Here is a 19,527-nt window from a genome sequence, read left to right on the forward strand (position 1 = left end):
GTCAATTTTCTGGTCTCAACTGTACTACAGTTATGGTAGATGAAAACCTCCCTTTATTGGAGAAAGCTGAGTGATAGTTACATGGGATCTTCTCTAGGCTGTTTTGCAATTTATTGTGAATCTATAATTATTGCAATAAAAAATTATTTAAAGGGATGCTAAATGAGGTAAATGCTATTGCTCTTGGGCTAAAATGGCAGAACAAATTCTATGATCTTTACAAAATATCAAAAAAAAAAAAAAAAAAAAAAAGGGATCCCTGGGTGGCGCAGCGGTTTGGCGCCTGCCTTTGGCCCAGGGCGCGATCCTGGAGACCCGGGATCGAATCCCACATCAGGCTCCCGGTGCATGGAGCCTGCTTCTCCCTCTGCCTGTTTCTCTGCCTCTCTTTCTCTCTCACTGTGTGCCTATCATAAATAAATAAAATTTAAAAAAAAAAAAAAAATATCTACTTTACCACATTAAACATTCCAAGTTGCTTTTAAAGAAGGTGGTGGCTGAGGCCCGTTTTCTGCTGGTTTGCTTCTCTGTGGCAAATTTCACCTCAATGAGCAGCATCAACACTGTTTTAAGGCTCTAGGTTATCATCAACAAATTTTAATGACTATTAATATAGCCAGTCTTTCAAAGGCCGTCTCAGTGAATTAAAGTAGTTAACAAAAAGTATTGCTGTAGACGTCAAATACTTGATGGATTCCAAAGTCTTTATAGCCTGGAATTTGGGCATTCACAGTCAACCACACCTGTTAATCACTTTGTGGTTTCTCATGAAGGCATATATCACAGTTATATGTTTTCATAAGTTTCAAGGAACTCCTCTTCTGTAACACTTCTTTGTCCATAGAAAACCTCAGTTGAGATTTCTAAAATATATATATGTGTGTGTGTGTATATATATATGTATGTGTATATGTGTGTGTGTGTGTGTGTGTGTGTGTGTGTATATATATATATATATATTAGGGTACCAATTTAAAAAACAAATTTTTTTCTTATCATAGCAGTTGTTTGGGAATTTTGTTGGAAGCAGCAGAAGGTGGAGTTCGTCTCATATTTGTTTGATGTTTGTCTTACACTGTAAACATAGTGGGTACTCAGACAGTGAACTATAGTGAGGTTGTGACCTGCATTGTGATTAATATGTGAATCTTTCCCTTTGAATTCCCTTCCCTTAAGAATTTCCAGATCTCTTATTCAGGATTCCTCACTGTTAATGAGTTTGTGAGATTCCTATGGTATGTCACTATATTTTACATTAAAATTCTTCAACAGTAAAAATAATAATTTGGGGTGATCATGATAAGCAAACACTCTAAGTGTAGATATGTTCACTTTGAAATGTGTTTGGCAGGTCATACATGTCCTATTCACTTGATGGAGTTCTGTTTCTGCTTTTAACCCTCCCAAGGGGACTCCATATGTCAGGGCGGTGATCCTTAAAACTGTGTGTCCCACATTTTCAAAGTGTTTCTGCCATTACAGTTGAATAAAGATAACCTTTCTTCATCAGAGACAAATTAATGCACATAAAATTCTCAGTTTTGATTTTCAACATACATTTGTATGAAGCTTACTATTTGCTACAGGAACACCAGCAAACAATGAAATTTTTGAAGTAATGAATAAATATTAATCCTAAATTTCAAAGCAGGACATCATACCAATTTAATATCTTTCAACCTCTTAGATGCATATTATGTCATATACACTTAATGGAGTCTATTTCTGTTGTGAAATTCATTCTTAGCTTTTATGATAGAATTAAATTTATTAGTATTTCATGCTATTTCTGAATAGGAATAGTATTTTGCTATTCCTGCAAAAAGTGTGACACTTCATAAAAAAAAAAGCATAACTTCTTAGTCCTTTACCAGCAGAAATATGAAAAATTGTTTCAGGAGATCTGAATGTTGTATTAAAATATGCTTGGTAACTAAGTAGAAGTCGATGAGAATTTTGGATGTAATTTAAACTAACTGGGTTTTATAAATCCATTACTGCCATTGGGTTGGGTTACTTTTTTCACCACTTCCCACAGTTTTCCTTTTATACATTATTGAAATAATTATAATTGAAATAAGCACACATATTTAAAATGTACAATTAGATGAGTTTTAATGTACACACATGAAGTCATTACCACAATCAACATATAGTGAACATTTCCATCTCTTCAAACAATTTCCCCATGCCTTTTATAAACCATCCTTCTACCCCTGGCCTCAGGCAACCATGGATCTACATTCTGAAACTATAGATCAGTTTGAATCATCTAGCACTTTATATAAATAAAATTATACAGTATGTTCCCAATTCTTTTTGCCTGGCTTATTTCATCTAGCAAGTTTGAGATTCACCAAGGTGGTTTCACAGATCAACAGTTCATCCCCTTTAATTGCTCAGTAGCATTCCATTGTGTTGTATAGAAATACTATAATTTATTTATCCATTCACCTGTTGATGGATACTTGAGGGTTTCACACCATTTGGGGTTACTACAGATAAACCTATAATCTAAATATTCTGATGAACATGTGTTTTTGTTTCTGTTGGATAAATAAGTAGTAGTAGAATGGCTGGATCATATTTAATTTTTCAGAGCCTACCAAACTGTTTTCCAGAATGATTATACCATTTTACAATCCACTAGAAGTGTATGCAAGATCTAGTTGTTTTACATCTTTGCCAACTTGGTATAGTCAGCCTCTTAAATTTTTCTCAGTATGATACAGACATATCTGTAATATCTCAGGGATGTTACTGGGTTCAGTTCCAGACCACTGCAATAAGGTGAATATTGCAATAAAGCAGACAAAATGATTTTTTTTGGGTTTCCTAGTACATATAAAAACTATTCTTAAAAAAATAAAATTTATGCTTATACTGTAGTCTCTTAAGTGTGCAATAGCATGTGTAAAAAAAACAATGTACATACCTTAATTTTAACATACTTTATTGTTAAAAAAAATGCCAATCCTCATTTGAGCTTTCAGCAAGTCGTCATCTTTTTTGCTGGGGGAAAGGTCTTATCTTGAGGTTGAAAACTGTTTACCAACCAGGGCAGTAGTTGCTGAAGGCAGTGATGGCTGTGGAAACTTCTTAAAATAAGACAACAATGAAGTCTACCATATCAATAGACTCATCTGTTCACGAACTATTTCTCTCTACTATGCAGTGCTGTTTGATAGCATTTTACCCACAGAACTTCTTCCAAAATTGGACTCAATCCTCTCAAAGGATTGTGCTTCTTTATCAACTCAGTTTGTGTAATATTCTAAATCTTCTGTTGTTTCAACAGTCGTCACAGCAGCTTCACCAGGAATAGATTTCATCTCAAGAAACCACTTTTTTTGTTCATCCATAAGAAGTATCTCCTCAACCATTAAAGTTTTATCACAAGATGACAGTAATGCAGTCACATCTTCAGATTCCACTTCTAATTCTTGTGCTGTTTCCACCACATCTACAGTTAATTCCTCCACTCAAGTCTTGAACCCCTCAAAGTCATCCATGAGGATTGGAGTCATTCTTCCAAACTGTTAATGTTGATATTTTGACCTCTTCTCAGGAATCATAAATGTTCTTAAAGGCATCTAGAATGGTGAATCCTTTTCAAAGGAGAGTTGTCTTTCCATAAGTCCGTTTTCAATTTACTTTGCCTAAATCCATTGGAGGAATCAAAATCTATGGCAACTATCCATAGCCTTGCAAAAATGTATTTCTTAAATAATAAGAATTGAAAGTCACAATTATTCCTTGATCCACAGGCTTCAGAATGGATGTTGTATTAGCAGGCATGAAAATAACATTAATCTTGTATATCTCCATCCGAGCTCTTGGGTGACAAGGTGCATTATTGATGAGCAGTCATATTTTAAAAGGAACCTTTCTGAGCACTAGGTTTGAACAGTGGGCTTAAAATACCCAGTAAACCATGTTGTAAATAGATATGCTGTCATCCTGGGTTTGTTGTTCCTTTTATAGAACACAGGCAAATTAGATTTAGTGTAATTCTTAAGGGCGCTAGGACTTTCAGAACAGTCAATGAGCACTGGCTTCAACTTAAAGTCATCAGTTACATTTTCCCCTAATGAGCCAGATTGTCCTTTGAAACTTGAAATGAGGCATTGACTTCCCTCTAGCTATGAAAGTCCCAGATGGCATCTTCTTTCAATATAAGGCTATTTGATTTAAGTGAAAATCTACTTAGTGTAGGCCCCTTCATTAATGATCTTAGCTAGATTTTCTGGATCACTTGCAGTTTCTACACCAGCATTTGCTGTCTCCCTTGCACTGTTCTGCTATGGAGATGGCTTCTTTCCTTAACCCTCATGAACCAGCCTCTGCTAGCTTCAGACTTCTCTTCTGCAGCTTCCTCACCTCTATCAGCCTTCATAGAATTGAAGAGAATGAGGGCCTTGTTCTGGGTCAGGCTTTGGCTTAGGAGAATGTCATGGTTGGTTTAATCTTCTCTCCAGGTCACTCAAACTTTCTCCATATCAACAATAAGGTTGTTTCACTTTCTTATTGTTTGTGCACTCATTAGCGTAGCACTTTTAATTTCCTTCAAGAATTTTTCTTTGCATTCACAACTTGACTGGTGCAAGAGCTTTCAGCCATTTTCAGCTTTCCACATGCCTTCCTCACTAAGCTTAATCATGTCTAGCTCTTGATTTAAAGTGAGAATGTGGGACTTTTCCTTTCACTTGAACATGTAGAAGCCATTGTAGGGTTATGAATTGGCCTAATTTCAATATTGTTGTATCTTAGGAGATGGGGAGGCCTGAGGAAAGGGGATGAGATCAGGGAAATGCTGGTCAGTGTAGCAGTCAGCATACACACATTTGTTGATTAGGTTCACTGTCTGGGTACAGTTCATGGCATCCCAAAACAGCTACAATAATAACATGAGAAATCACAGATCACCATTACAAATGTAATCATGAAAAAGTTAGAAGGGTCAGCAGAATTACCACAATTTGTCACAGAAAGACAAAGTGAGCAAATGCTGTTGGAAAAATGGCACTGACAGACTTGCCACAAACCTTCGATTTGTTTTAAAAACAAAACAACAACAAACAGTACCTGTGAAGCACAGTAGAGCAGGGTGCAACAAAAGGAGGTATGCCTCTATGTGTGTGCTGGTATCTCACTGTACTTCAATCTGCATTGAACTAATGATGTTGAGCTTCATTTCATGGACCTACTCATTTATGCATCTCCAAGGAAGGGTCTATTCAAATATTCTGCCCATTTTTAAAAATTGCATTGTCTCACTGAGTTTTAAGAATTCTTTATATATTCCGGATATGTGTCCCTTATATGATAAATGTGTTACTCATATATTCTTCTCAGTCTGTAGATTATCTTTTCTTTTTAGAGAGTATGTGTATGAGGTGGGGGAGGGTCAGAGGGAGAGAATCCTAAGGGCTTCAGAGTCACAGGGCTCAATCCCAGGACCCTGAGATCATGACCTGAGCCAATAACAGACTGAGCCACGCAGGCATTCCACCTTTTCATTTTTTTTTGGGGGGGGGGGTGGTTTTTAAAAAAAATTTATTTAAACTCAATTTGCCAACATACAGCATAACACCCAGTGCTCATCCCATCAAGTGCCCGCCCTCCTCAGTGCCTGCCCTCCTCAGTGCCTGTCACCCAGTTACCCCATCCCTCTATCCATCTCCCCTTCTACAACCTTTTGTTTGTTTCCCAGTTAGGAGTCTCTCATGGTTTGTCTTCCCCTCTAATTTTTCCCCACTCGGTTCCCCTCCTTTCCCTTATAATCCCTTTCACTAACTCTTATATTCTACATATGAGTGAAACCATATGATGATTGTCTGTCTCCAATTGACTTACTTCACAGCATAATACCCTACAGTTCCATCCATGTTGAAGCAAATGTTGGGTATTCGTCCTTTCTGATGACTGAGTAATATTCCATCGTATGTATATATATGTGTGTGTGTGTGTGTGTGTGTGTACCACCTTTTCATTTTCTTTATGGTGTTTTTAAAAAACCGAAAGTTTGGGCAGCCTGGGTGGCTCAGCGGTTTAGTGCCGCCTGCAGCCCGAGGCGTGATCCTGGAGACCCGGGATCGAGTCCCATGTCGGGCTCTCTGCATGGAGCCTGCTTCTCCCTCTGCTTGTGTCTCTGCCTCTCTCTCTGTGTCTCTATGAATACATAAATAAAATCTTTAAAAAAAAAGTTTTTCATTTTGACAGTCTCATTTATCATTTTCTGTTTTGTGCTTTCAGTGCTCTAAAATCCTTTCAGAGTCCCAAAGACATTCTGCTTTTTCTAGAAGTTTTATAGTTTTTCATTTTACATTTAGGTCTTGATCGATTTCAAGTTATTTTTTGTGTTATTTAGCAGACTTGCCTTGTTCCTGACCTCAAGGGAAATCACCTCCCATCTTTTACCATTAAGGATGATGACTCATTGATGCCCCATTATTTGTTTGAGAGCATTCTCTGTGATTCCTAGTTTGCTGAGACTTTTTGTCATGAATAGGTGTTGAAATTTTTTCTGCTGCTAGTTCTGGATATATTGAAATGATCATGTATGATTCTTCATTCTGTTAATATGGAGAATTCCATTGATTTTCAGATGTTCGGCCTACCTCTCATTCATGAGATAAACTCTATTTGGTCCTCATATCTTTTTACAGATCTTAAAAAGATCTCATATCTTTTTACAATTTTATGTATTGTTGAATTTGACTTGCTAATATTTTTGTTAAGGACTTCTGCATCTAAATTTATGTTTGGTCTATAATGTTTTCTAATGTCTTTGTTAGATTTTGCTATTAGGGTTATGCTAATATCATAAAATGAATTAAGCAGTGATTCCTCTTTATGCAAAAAAAAATATTAATGTAGGATTTGTGTTATTTCATTCTTAAATGGTGAAGAGACTTCAGTAGCCATCTAAGCCTGTAATCTTTGGGGGAAGGTTTTAAAAAAAACAGATTTATTTAGGGGCACCTGGTTGGCTCAGTCAGGTAAGCATCTACCTTTGGCTCAGGTCATGATCCTGGGGTCCTGGGATTGAGCCTCTATGTCAGAGTCTGTGCTTAGCAGGGAGCCCACCTCTCCCTCTGGCCATCCCCCTGCCTGTGCGTGCTCTCTCTCAAATAAATAAAATCTTTTTAAAAATAGATTTAATAGATACAGGGCTGTTCAGATATCAGCACCTCTTGTTTCAATCTTGATTCTTTATACCTTTTAAGAAATGTATCCATGTTGTCTAAATTGTCAACTATGTTGGCATAAAGTAGTGTATAATATTCTCTAATCCTTTTTAGTATCCATAGAATCTCTGGTAATAACTCCTTTTTCATTATTTATAGTGGTGATTTTTGTTCTTTTTTTTACTAATCACTGTAATTAGATTTTAAAATTTTGTTGTTTTTATTGTCTTTTTTCTATTTTGTTAATTTGAATTTATTATTCTCTTCGCCTTGGCTTGAGTTTACTTTGATCTTTTCTTTCTAGCAGTTTTTAAGATGAACTTTCAGTCACTGCTTTTAGATCTTCTTTTCTAACAAAAGTATGTAAAGGTGTAAGTTTCCTGTTATGTGCTATGTTCTCTCTATCCCATAACTTTGATAGGGTATATATTCCTTGCCCTATACTTCACAGTATTTGCTCACTTTTATTCTTTCATTTTTGAATCATAATTATTTGAAAGTGTTACTTAATTTTAAGATATTTGAGGTTTTTCTAGGTATCTTATTATTGATTTTTCATTATTTTATGGTAGGAGAATTTACTCTTTATGATTTGGGTTCTTTTAAATTTGGGGGGACTTTTTATGGACCAGCCTATGATCTACCTTTTGACAAATGTATAATGTACACTTAAAAGGAACGTTTATCCTGCAGTTATTGGATGCAGTGTTACACCTGTATAAATTAGACCCCTGAGGCTGGTGGTGGCGTGTAGCCTGTGTCTCACTGGTATTTTGTCTAGTTCTATCAGTTGTTAAGAGGCAGTAAAAGCTATTCTGATTGTGAGCTTGTCCATTTCTTCATTTAACACAGCCAATTTCTGCTTCATATATTTTAAAGTTTTGTTTTTCTGTGTGTGTACAGATTTGTAATTGTTTTAATTTTTTTTTATCATTATGAAACAGTTTTCTTTATCTCTGGTCATACTCCTTTTCTTGAAGTCTCTTTTATTTGATTCAAAGTAGCCACCTTATGCTTACTGTTTACATGGTACATACACCATCTTCCATCTGTTCGCTTTCAACTTATTCGTGTAAATTTAATGTGTCTTTCTTATAGACAGTATGTACTAACTAGGGTCTTGCTTCTTCATCCATTCTCTTTGCCTTTTAATCTGGAGTATATAAACCAAATAACACTAAATTATTTAAATGATTACATTTAAACTGTTTCTGTTTATCTTTTTTTTTTTTTTTTGCTTTCTGTTTTCTACTGTTTTTTAAAATTATTATTTGAATGTTTTTCAATGTTCCATTTCAATTTACCTATTGACTCTCTGCTTATGTCTTTCCATTACTTGTTACTGGTTGTTCTAGGGATTACAACATGCTTAATGCCTAACTGTTCACAGTCTACTTAGAGTTGACTTCATGCCATTTCACATAAAATATAGAAACCTTGCAATCATATAAATCCCTTTTCCCCAAGTCCTTTTTGTGGTAGTTGACAAATGTATTATGTTTGCATACATAACATACACATTGAAAACTCTACCAAATAACAATATAACTTTTAAATCAGTTACATATATATATATACACACACACACACACACACACAAATATATATATGTATATATATATGAAATATAAGAGGAAAAAATAGACTTCTGTTTCTATTCAACTATTCTTTCTATTGTTCCTTAATTCCTTGAAGATACAAATATCCTTCTTAACATTTCCTTTTAGCCTAAAAACTTCCTTGAATATTATTTTAGAGCAGATCTGTTGATGAGTTCTTTTAGTCTCTCTTCTTCTGAGAAGGTGTTTGTTTTGCCTTTTTCCCCTGAAGGGTATTTTGGGTGAAGTTCTTTTCTTTCAGCACTTCAGATATTATTTCATTGAATTCTTGTTTTTAGGATTTATAATAAATCTGTAGTCACTGAAATCATTACTCGTCATGTGTACTGTATTGGTTGTTACTAGATGCTTTCAAGATTTTTTTCTTTATCTTTGGTTCTTAATACTTCAGTTTTGAGTGTCTAGGCATGATTTTCCTATGAATTTATCCTATTTGAGATTTGTTGGGCTTCTGAAATTTGTAAAATGTATGCCTTTCACCAAATTTTAGCAGTTTGGGGCCATTCTTTCTTCAAATAATTTTTTTTTTTTTTTGCGCTTCAATATCTTTTTCATCTCTGGTGTCCAAATTACACTTATATTACACAGGTCCCTAGGGCTTCATTTATACCTTTTCAATCTTTTTTCTTTGTGCTCAGGTTTTATAATTTCTACTGATCTGCCTTCAAGTTCATTGGCTCTTTTCTCTGTCCTCTCCATTCTGCTACTGAGCCCAACTGGCAACTTGTTTTTATTAAGTATTGTATATTTCTGTTCTAAACTTTCCATTTGGTTCTTCTTTATAGTTTCCATTTCTCTGAGAATTCATATTTTCATTCATTTCAGGCATGTTTTTCTTTACCTTCTAAAACACAGTTATAAGTAGTTGCCTTAAATCCTTTGTCTGGTAGTTCTAACCTCTGGGTCATTCTAAGTTGCCATCTTCCATTTTCTCCTTAAGAATTGGTCATAATTTCTTGGTTCTTTTATATTAAATAATTTTAAATTGCATTTTGGATACACCAGTGTTGTATCAACTCTAGGTCCTGCTTAACAAACAAAAACCCTGCAGAGTTGCAATGCCAATATGGCAAGTGAAAAACTGGCTATAGCCCGTCCTTACTGCTGATTACAACTGAAAACTCTGGGTGCAGGTTAGCTATCTGAGCACTTTGAAAATGAGTAAAACAGGAAGATTGTGGAGGGGAGTCAACATTCTGGAAGAATGTTTTCCTTTTAGCAAGTTATCACCATTTTATGTTTTCACTCTAAGTTCTGTCTCACTTCCTGTGAGTTGTGGGTTTGTGTTTTTTAGATTTTATTTATGCATGAAAGACAAACAGAGGCAGAGACATAGGCAGAGGGAGAAGCAGGCTTCCTGTGGGGAGCCCTATGCAGGACTCGATCCCAAGGCCCCTGGATCACACCCTGATCTTGAAGACAGACACTCAACCACTGAGCCACCTAGGTGTACCTGTGAGTTGTGGTTTAAATCTCAGTTCAATTCCCTAAGTTTTTGCTACTCTGGTTTGGGTCTCCCCTGTCACATGTAGTTCAAAGGTGAGTCTGATACTTAGGTGCATAGTTCAAATCTCAGCTCAATTTCCTAAGCCTTTTCTACATTGGTTTAGGAGTGTTCTGCTGTTATTCACAGGGTGGCTGATACCTATATATTCTAATCACAGTTCACGTCTGAAAACATTGGCAGTGTTAGCCTGAGTCTTAGCTCCATGTTTATAGCCCAGGGGTTATCCTTCAAATGATATTGGTTCCTACACAGCATTAGAATATCTTTGCCAGTCTTTCTGGATTACCTCCACACTCTTCAATTTGTAAGGGATTTTTTCTTTTTTCTTGGTTCTTTTCACCCAAAAACGCTCCTACTGGAATTAAGTCACACATAACACCATGACACTCTGTAAATGTTCCCACCCTCTAGGCAAAGCTAAGAAAAAAATAAAAGGTAAAACTGTACCCCATGCAGGTTGATTCCTCTCCACAGTCTACCTGCTTTATTTATTTTCAAAGTGCTGAAATAGTTGTCTGGGCACAGAGTTTTTAACTGTAATTCACAGGAAGAATGTGCTATGGTCAGTTTTTCACTTGCAATATCAGCAATGCAACTCCTTAGGTTCAGTTATGTTTTTATAGTCAATCCTGTATTTTCTGCTCCATTATAATTTAGTAGCAAATGGGCAACATTACTGAATGTTTGGAAGTTTAATAGTATTCTAAGAAGGTGTTTATAATTTTCCAAAGGAGGAATGAATAGCGCATCGAGGTCTTTGACTTTATTCAGTTAGTAAAACATTGATGGCATACTCACTATGTGCTGTGTGTGGAAGACAGTAAAATAATTTCAGGGTTTACCTTACAACCTAGTAGGCATTAGACTTGCTCCAATGAATAATGACTAGTAAATATGATAATAAGCATTCATCTGCAAAAGAAAAGAGTTTTTTTCTCAAGGGCTAAAATACCATTTTTATTTAATTAACATATTAAAGCACCTTCGAAATAAAAAATAGCACAGACAATGCAATTTAATTTTGAATCCACATTCAAATCAATATTGTATTCATATTGGTAAGAAATCTGAATTATTGAATTTTTATTTTATTAGCTAATTTGCTTTTTAATAAGTCTTTAAATTTGGTTTATGAAAAATACTTTAATACATGATGATTTCTTTTTTAGTATCTTCTTTAGGGTAGCTGATGTAGACTTTTGTAAACTCTTTTTAATTAAATCGCAGACACGACCAGAGCAAAAAGAAGCCAGGAAAGCGATGGTGTGGAATATATTTTCATTTCCAAGCACTTGTTCGAGACAGATGTACAAAATAACAAGTATGTGGAAGGTTTTTATGTGACTATTGTTTTTAAGCCTGTGCCTCTCTATCCAGTTTTAGGGAACCCAGGGTTCCCTCCCATTTGAAATAGATTTTAAGTTTTTTAATATTTGTAACTGATAAAAAGGTGATAATTCAGTTAGTAGGTGTTACCAGTCTTCACCTGTAATTTTTTTAATAACCTAGAGCTGCTATGTTTCTGGTAAGTTAAATAAATGTGTAGGAATTATTTTGAAGAATGAGGGAATGTTGCAGGCATATTATTGTGACCTCTTTCCACCCCACTAATTGAATCTTAACATAGAATTTGAATAGAATTTTATTTTAAAAACTAACAACTATGTAATAGATCCCTAGTTCCACAGTCTCTTCCACAAACCCCTTTCTCCCTCACTGGCTCTTCAAAAATTTAAAATAACATTAATCAGCTTGTTTGTACCATATCCTCTGGCCGGCTCTAATTCTCCACCTCACAGGTCTTCCGTTTGCTTAAGCATGAATATTTCAGGGTGTCAGGGAGCAATGTGTGTTTTAATGCAGGATTTGGGGATTTTATTGAAACATCAAAATGCTTTTTTCCACGTTCAGCACAGCAATTGTGTTTTTATAGCACATAACCGGCTGCCCTGCTTCCATTAGCCACCAGCCAGTTCCTCCTGTAGTTCTAAAGCTGAGCGTGGTTATTCTGTAGCATGCAGTGAAATTTCAGTAGTTTCTATTGTTTGGCTTAGTCACTGTTTTATTGCGTTGCATTAGTCCTGAAACAGAAGTGATGGAAAACAGTACTGCTGGACTGAAGTACTTTTTTTCTGCTTAAGTGTAATACAAGCAAGTGTTACTGATTTGAAAATGTAAAATAAAAGATTTTTTAAAATTGACATTCTGGAGTACTTGGCCCTACTTATTTTATTGAACACAGTAAAAAAAATTACGTGTTCAGCAAAAATCTTTTATATATATGAGCTATGTCTTTCCATTTATATCTATAATTAATTCGCAAATGGCTCTGATGCAGATCTGATTTCCTACAGGTTTATTGAATATGGTGAATATAAAAACAACTACTACGGCACAAGCATAGACTCCGTTCGGTCTGTCCTGGCTAAAAACAAAGTTTGTTTGTTGGACGTTCAGCCTCACGTAAGTGAACAATGAACTATTCAATACCCTCCTGGCCCACGTGAGCTACCACACTTCACGTGAACCTTTCAAATATGCGGTAAATCTGAAGGCTACTCACTTTTGGTATATATGTGGCTTTCCTAATGACAGACGCATTTAAATGTAATTTGAGAAGTCTCTGGAGAAAGAGAAAAAAGGTCCATAATATTAGAAAAGAGGAGGAGAGGAAGCCACAAGTTCTGTTTGCCACTCTGGTTTATATTCTGTGTTTGCCAAGTACAAGGACTCTTAGATATTTCTTCTACATAGTTCTTATTGAAAAAATATGTTGCTACATGTATAATGTATTCTTAAATGTGAAGTATTATTATAAGTGTCTGTATTTTTTACAATGGACATTTTGGTTCTTGGCCCTCTTTCTTTCATTTGGATTCTTGACATATCATAGAAGTGTAAACCCCCTACATAGAGCCGTGAGGCATTCCATAGGAACAGTACTGAATGAGATCCTTCTCGCAACTGTCAGGTAAATCTTTGCTGGCACCCTGGGAACTCTTATGAACACTTTGGACCAAAGATACCAGTGGACGCAGCCATTCAATTCTTACTGAACCACATCCTCCAGCAGAGACCTAACCCATAGCATTTTCCTTATTACCCAAGGGGCCATAGATTCTCTCTCCACCGATGGGTACACAACCTCCAAGAGCCAGAATGACTTGGAGAAGCCCTTCATTCCTCTTCAGGAGGATGAATCTGGAGTAAAAGAGCCCCAAGAATCAGTAGGGCAGCTGACTCCTTAACTTAGGCACCAGTGATGAGGAGGATACTCCTGATGGTACAGCATCCCCCTGCTGATGCCTTGGGTCTAGTCATATCCAGCTCCCTCGGTAGGGTTCCAACTATACATCCACAGAGCCTCACTAGCCCCCTGAATGTATATATCCTCCAGCCACACTCCTACCCCCCTACATAACCTCTCAGAGAGGTTTATGGTTTGTATTCACATTTTTGGGGAAGCCCTGACATACAGGTCAAGAGTCTTCCTCAACTCCCACCCTCTTACCATTCCCCTTTGATTGGAGATGAGTCCTCAGAAGCACAGTGTCAATAATACAAAATATTTGGATGGGAGAATGTTGACAAGCTTCATGGAAAGCAGGAAGCTCGCCCTTTTTGTACACTCCGTGGAATGACAAACAGGACAGAATGACAAACTCCTATGTGAGATCAGGAAGAGGCTTATGTGGGATGGTTGGATGACCTCCACGTACAGATAGTTATTTAACTCAGCATCTTTTGAGCATTTGATTTCAAAATCAGTTTTATGATATTTTTATCTGCTTCTGTTCAATATTATGACATATTTCAAAACATTTTAAAAGGTTATATTCTCCATCTTTTCAGGGGTATTTATGACATTTAATTGTCAACAACAGATTGAACAATATATTGAAGAAGCTACTGGCCTTTTTAGATGGTTTTAAGGAACTTTCTCCTTTGAAAGAAATTTTATTTTTATTGGAAAATTCACTCATGACATTATGAAGAAATATAATAAAACTTATTTTCTTCCTTGCAGACAGTGAAGCATTTAAGGACCTTAGAATTTAAGCCCTACGTGATATTTATAAAGCCTCCATCAATAGAGCGCTTGAGGGAGACAAGAAAAAATGCAAAGATTATTTCAAGCAGAGATGACCAAGGTGCTGCAAAGCCTTTTACAGTAAGTACAATAAGGCTCAGTAGAAAGACATAAATGGTACTTGAAGTCATACATGCAGTAACTACTACCTTCAGAAAGACATGGTTGTATATGCTGTGATCCAAAAATCAATAAAATAACTGTATTTAGGTACATACAGTTTGAGTAATTGCACTGTAATGGCTTTTTGTGTTTCTATGAATAGATCTTCATATTATATTGATTGAAACATCCCAGTAATGAGTGAGTGAAATTCATGATTTTATCAGAGCAGTTACAAGCAGATCTGAGAGATACCATTAGAAGTTATGACTTCTGAGAGCTTACAGTTCAAGAGGGTCATTTTCATTTGTGGTTGAAAGAATAAATACAGAATAGCATTTGATAAACCAGTTATGGAAATGTCTGCATCCATGCAAAGTGATATAATTGCCTGTTTAACCAAATTTTTTTTAATACTTCCTTTTGCAGGAAGAAGACTTTCAGGACATGATTAAATCTGCACAGATAATGGAAAATCAATATGGTCATCTTTTTGACAAAATTATAGTAAATGATGACCTCACTGTGGCATTCAATGAGCTAAAAACAACTTTTGACAAATTAGAGACAGAAGCCCACTGGGTCCCAGTGAGCTGGTTACATTCATAACTAAGGGAAATTCCCACGATCATCTTTTTTGTAGAGTGCATGATGAAATCAGTTACCATTCTGGTGGTAGGGTTTGTTTTTTTTGTTTTTTGTTTTTTTGGTTTTTGTTTTTGTTTTTGTTTTTTAATCTAGATCACTGTTGTAGATGTGTAATCCTGCTTAAAACTGAATGTTGGTTTTGTTTGTATCTTTATCCAGCCTTATTTCAAACACAATATTTGACTATAGATCCAAAATCAAAATTTGCACAGTACTGTATTTTGAGCACAGCTTTGAACCTTCTGGTTGTCCTTAATATACAGCTATATCTCCAAGATGAGGTTGGACTTTTTAGAGAGAAACAGCTAGAGAATTGATACTGGAGTTCAGTGCTTTAGTGGTCTGAGACAAAGCCTCTCCATCATGTTAACAGTTGAAGGTATTTACTTAGCAGCCTTGAGCTACTCCAGGCAAGCAGGACAGCTTTATAGATTCATCCAGGCTGACAGTAAGGCATCCTCTTACTGTCCTAAAAGCGCAACCTTTTTCTTACATATATATAATATAGTCAGAGTGTCTTTAAAAATTTTTCTTAAGGGAATTATGAAACATTTGCCTTAGTGAGTGGCCTTCATGTTATATCTTGAAAAGGCCTCATAGGACTACATATCAGTGGCTCAGATATTTAATGAGAGAAGATAGACTTTTAAAAATGATTACGTATGTAACTAAAAGCCTATCTTTGTGGTATTAGTCTTTGTAAAGATGATGATATCTTGGGGCAAGTAATGACTACAAAGGACATTTTAATTTATAAATCCTGAGACAGGATTTCTGGAGTCACCATCCAGTAAGTTAAAAGAATGTGATTCCTATTCTAAAAGTGGATGTTTTAGTGTTAATTGATAGTTAAAAGGTCATCATTTTTCACATGTGCAAATGATCATATATTTAAATCACGCTAAGATGTATTTTAGAAAATAATGTTAACATACCTCCTCTTCATCATCAAAATAATTCTTAACACTGGTCAGATACCATCTTAATCTTGCCATTTAATGGTATGTTAACATACCTCCTCCTCCTCATCAAAATAATTCTTAACACTGGTCAGATACCATCTTAATCTTGCCATTTTTAAAGAATTTTAAGAAAGACTCTTGTAAATATTTAGATGGGCTTTCTTTTCTTTGTTACTACTGAACTTCAGCAAACAAATCACATAGTTCAAAATATTAGAAATGTCCTAAGTTGTATAAGAGAACATGTCTTGCCATTCTTGCATGCAGTAAGACCCTGCCAATCAAAAATCATTGCATCTGTGACTTTCAAACAGAAAATATTTTTGTTGATTTGTAAAGAGTTTAGATGTCATGTTTAAAGAAAAATAGAATGTAGTGAAATTTTATATATTTATGAAATCTTTGAAAGGCATATTTTTTTTAATTATCAAATGGAGAGCTATTCATAAAATAAATTGTATGTAAAGATGTCATAATTTAAAATAGTTTTATAAGTCAGGGTCAACATTCCATGTAAATATTTGACCTTTGTTCATACACAGATAGATCCACAAGTCTGTTATGTGCACTGCATATTTGGTAGCATTATCCACTGGATTTCCTTTAGACGTGTCAAATTTCATATTAGAAACAGAGATAAAAACTACTGCAATGCCCTTGATACACACTCATACCAAAATAATCAGACTACATGTTACTTAACATGATCCAAACAGTAAGTTCTAAGTTTATAAACTCAATAGCAAGCAATTTAGTTTTTAAAAGAGTGAGGAAGAGGGTTGCTAGACTGATACTAAAGCCATACTTTAAAGTTGTATGGCTGCTCTAAGAAAATAGAAGTCTTACATGGAGAGTTTGGGTAGAATATACTCCACTTTAAACACTGATAAAAATTTCCTATAAATCAAGACTTCCTGTACAAAGAGTACTGGGAAACATATAATCATCTAGGCAATTGTCTGAATAAGTTAGGCAGTCCAGATTCTTTACTGTGGGGGTAGAGGGTAGTGTAATGTGGTGGAAAGAACCCTTTTTGCTGTTGGCGGCAATGGGGTATTTAAAAATATAGCTGTCCAGATCTTACTCCCTTTTCATACTAGAATTGAACAATGTTTGTTTTTAAATGAGAAGGGGCACCTTAGCAATTTGAGAAATCTTTGATTAGGTATATGGCTTTCCAAGTGACATTTACACGGCCATTTTGCTGTTTAGAGATTAGGTTAAAACCAAGGAAGGCAAGGAAGGTAGCGCCAAGGGCTCGTTGCTTACTGTTGTAGAAGGCCCTGGACTCTGCGTCTGCGCCGAGACCACCTCCTCCTCCTCCAGCAAGGAGATGCACATAGCCCTCTCCACTATACTAGTTTGGCCGGCTCCCAACAGTGTCAGCCACTATTTGAGAGAAGAGGAATGTTTATATTTTTGAGTCCATATATCTAAAATCCAAGATTGAGAAGGAAATTCTATATTCCTGTGATTACCAAATTAGAGTCAGTTAAACATAAAAAGATGAAACTGTCATATTTTTTCCCATTGTTTTACTCATACAGATGTTCTTAAGGCTGACATTCCTGGTATCGTATTATGATTGAATGTATCTAAATCATAATAATTTAAAATTGACAAATGTAATCTTCATAGATTTACAAAATTGTTATTAAAAGCTTCTTGAAGAATCTAGATTTCTATTTATTTTCTTTTCAACTAGTAAGGATTTCTATGTAAATGTAATGGAAAATCTTTTATCTTAATAAAGTATCTTCCAATTGCATGTATATTTTCTGCACCATTGTTTCTGCACTTGGGTATTTAGGATATTGTTTCCCATGGTAGAGCAAATTCTGGTTTCTACTCTGATGCCAGGTAGTTTATTTGAACTTGCCATCTCTGAAACTTCATATTTGTTTCAAGTAATTTTTTGGTTTCAACAAAGTTGTTGAAGAGATGGAATTCATGAATCTTGCTCCGATACTCACAGTACAGCTATTTAAAGATCTGGAGCACTAAAGGGGGGCTGGATGATCGGGCCCATCCGTGATGGGATCATCCCTTATCCCACTCCTCTGCATCAGGAATTAGGGTGTTATCCACATCCTGTTCCTGAATTCCAGTTAGGCAAAAATAAACTTTTTCATTTAGCTGTACATGAGTACAAACTGCCACCTGCTTAGATACACAAGCTAATTAGCACTGCCCTTGCTTCAACAGTTGAGCGAATTAGCCCCAGTTCTGCTTCCATTGAAAGACTGTAGACTGTAGCAGTCAGGAGCATGGGATCTGGAGCCACATTTCCTGAGTTCAAATTCTAGTTTTGTCTCTTACCAGCTTTGCAACCTTGAGACAGTCATTTAACCTCTCTGATCAGGCAAATGGACTTAATAATCCTGCTTACCTCATGGGATCATTGTAGGCCTGGAAGAGCTGACCCATGGAAAGTATTTGGAACAAAATCTGGGACAGAGGTTTTCAAGAACTATGAACTCCTGTGTTACAGTGATTATTCTCACATCACACAATTTTAAAATAGCTCTATAAATAATCACCCCATATAAACAGTTCTCCACCAGCAAATTCACTGGAAGTTTCCTAATAATTTCTATGACGGTTTTATTGTGTAAAAAAAACATCCATTACTTCCAAGTGATATGTCAGAACCTAATGAAGTAATCCTCAATAGGGAAATGAACAAATTTTTATTTTTAGCCACTGGTACACAATAGAACTTGTATCGACTTGAAAGAGATGTCCCTTAGTTGTATTAATGCCCTTTCTTCTGCTACCACACTTTCTTTCCAAATGCTTGCTCCCTTACTGGCTCCCCGAGGGCAGGAAGTAGTTTTTTTAATAACTGTCTTACAACATACCCCGACACAAGACCACCAACTGCCAACCTAACTGTACTTACTAATCATCAAATATCTATATGATTTCCATTCACTATCTCATTTAATCTTCATAGCTCCTTTACATGAAAGGTAATATCTTCTTGTGCTCCAACTGAGAAAAGTGAGAGGCAGGGCTTAAGCACCTTGCCCAAGGTGCCAAGATTGATGAGTACCGGAATCACAGCTTAGATCAGGTCTGTCTCTCTGCAACCACACTATTTTCCCAGCACTATGCTTCCTGGTGTTGCTATAACTTGAGCCAGACTTGGACACTAGAGATTTGGTAATTTGTTGAGGGTTTACCCCTTTTTTTTTCACAGTCCATAATTTTCTCAAAATGCTGCTGCTTTAGTCAGATATAACTTGATGTACCTAGGCCTGTAAGAACAGGTTAATCCACAAAAAGTGGCTATTATCAGAAGCATACTTATATAGCATAATATGCAATTCTGTTTAGTATGCATGAGTCCTGGTCCTTAGTGATCAAGAGAATTCCCACCTTGCAGGGATTAATCTGAGTTGGTGGT

The 19,527-nt window shown here is 35.8% G+C and overlaps 1 protein-coding gene across 5 annotated transcripts in view; it reads left to right on the forward strand.

Annotated features, from left to right (window-relative positions):
• Nucleotides 1-17,886, forward strand: part of MPP7 (membrane palmitoylated protein 7) — a 307,829-nt gene extending 289,943 nt beyond the window's left edge. For all 5 annotated transcript variants that reach the window (XM_041767665.1, XM_041767662.1, XM_041767666.1 and 2 more), the window contains 4 exons: nt 11,544-11,637; nt 12,671-12,779; nt 14,344-14,487; nt 14,938-17,886. In XM_041767665.1, the coding sequence (XP_041623599.1) occupies nt 11,544-11,637; nt 12,671-12,779; nt 14,344-14,487; nt 14,938-15,117 (527 nt within the window). In that variant the 3' untranslated portion in view covers nt 15,118-17,886. The remainder of the gene's footprint in view (nt 1-11,543; nt 11,638-12,670; nt 12,780-14,343; nt 14,488-14,937) is intronic.
• The last annotated feature ends 1,641 nt before the right edge of the window (nt 17,887-19,527 follow it).

Source organism: Vulpes lagopus, chromosome 8, assembly GCF_018345385.1.
Source record: "Vulpes lagopus strain Blue_001 chromosome 8, ASM1834538v1, whole genome shotgun sequence".
In the NCBI taxonomy this organism is placed as follows: Eukaryota; Metazoa; Chordata; class Mammalia; order Carnivora; family Canidae; genus Vulpes; species Vulpes lagopus.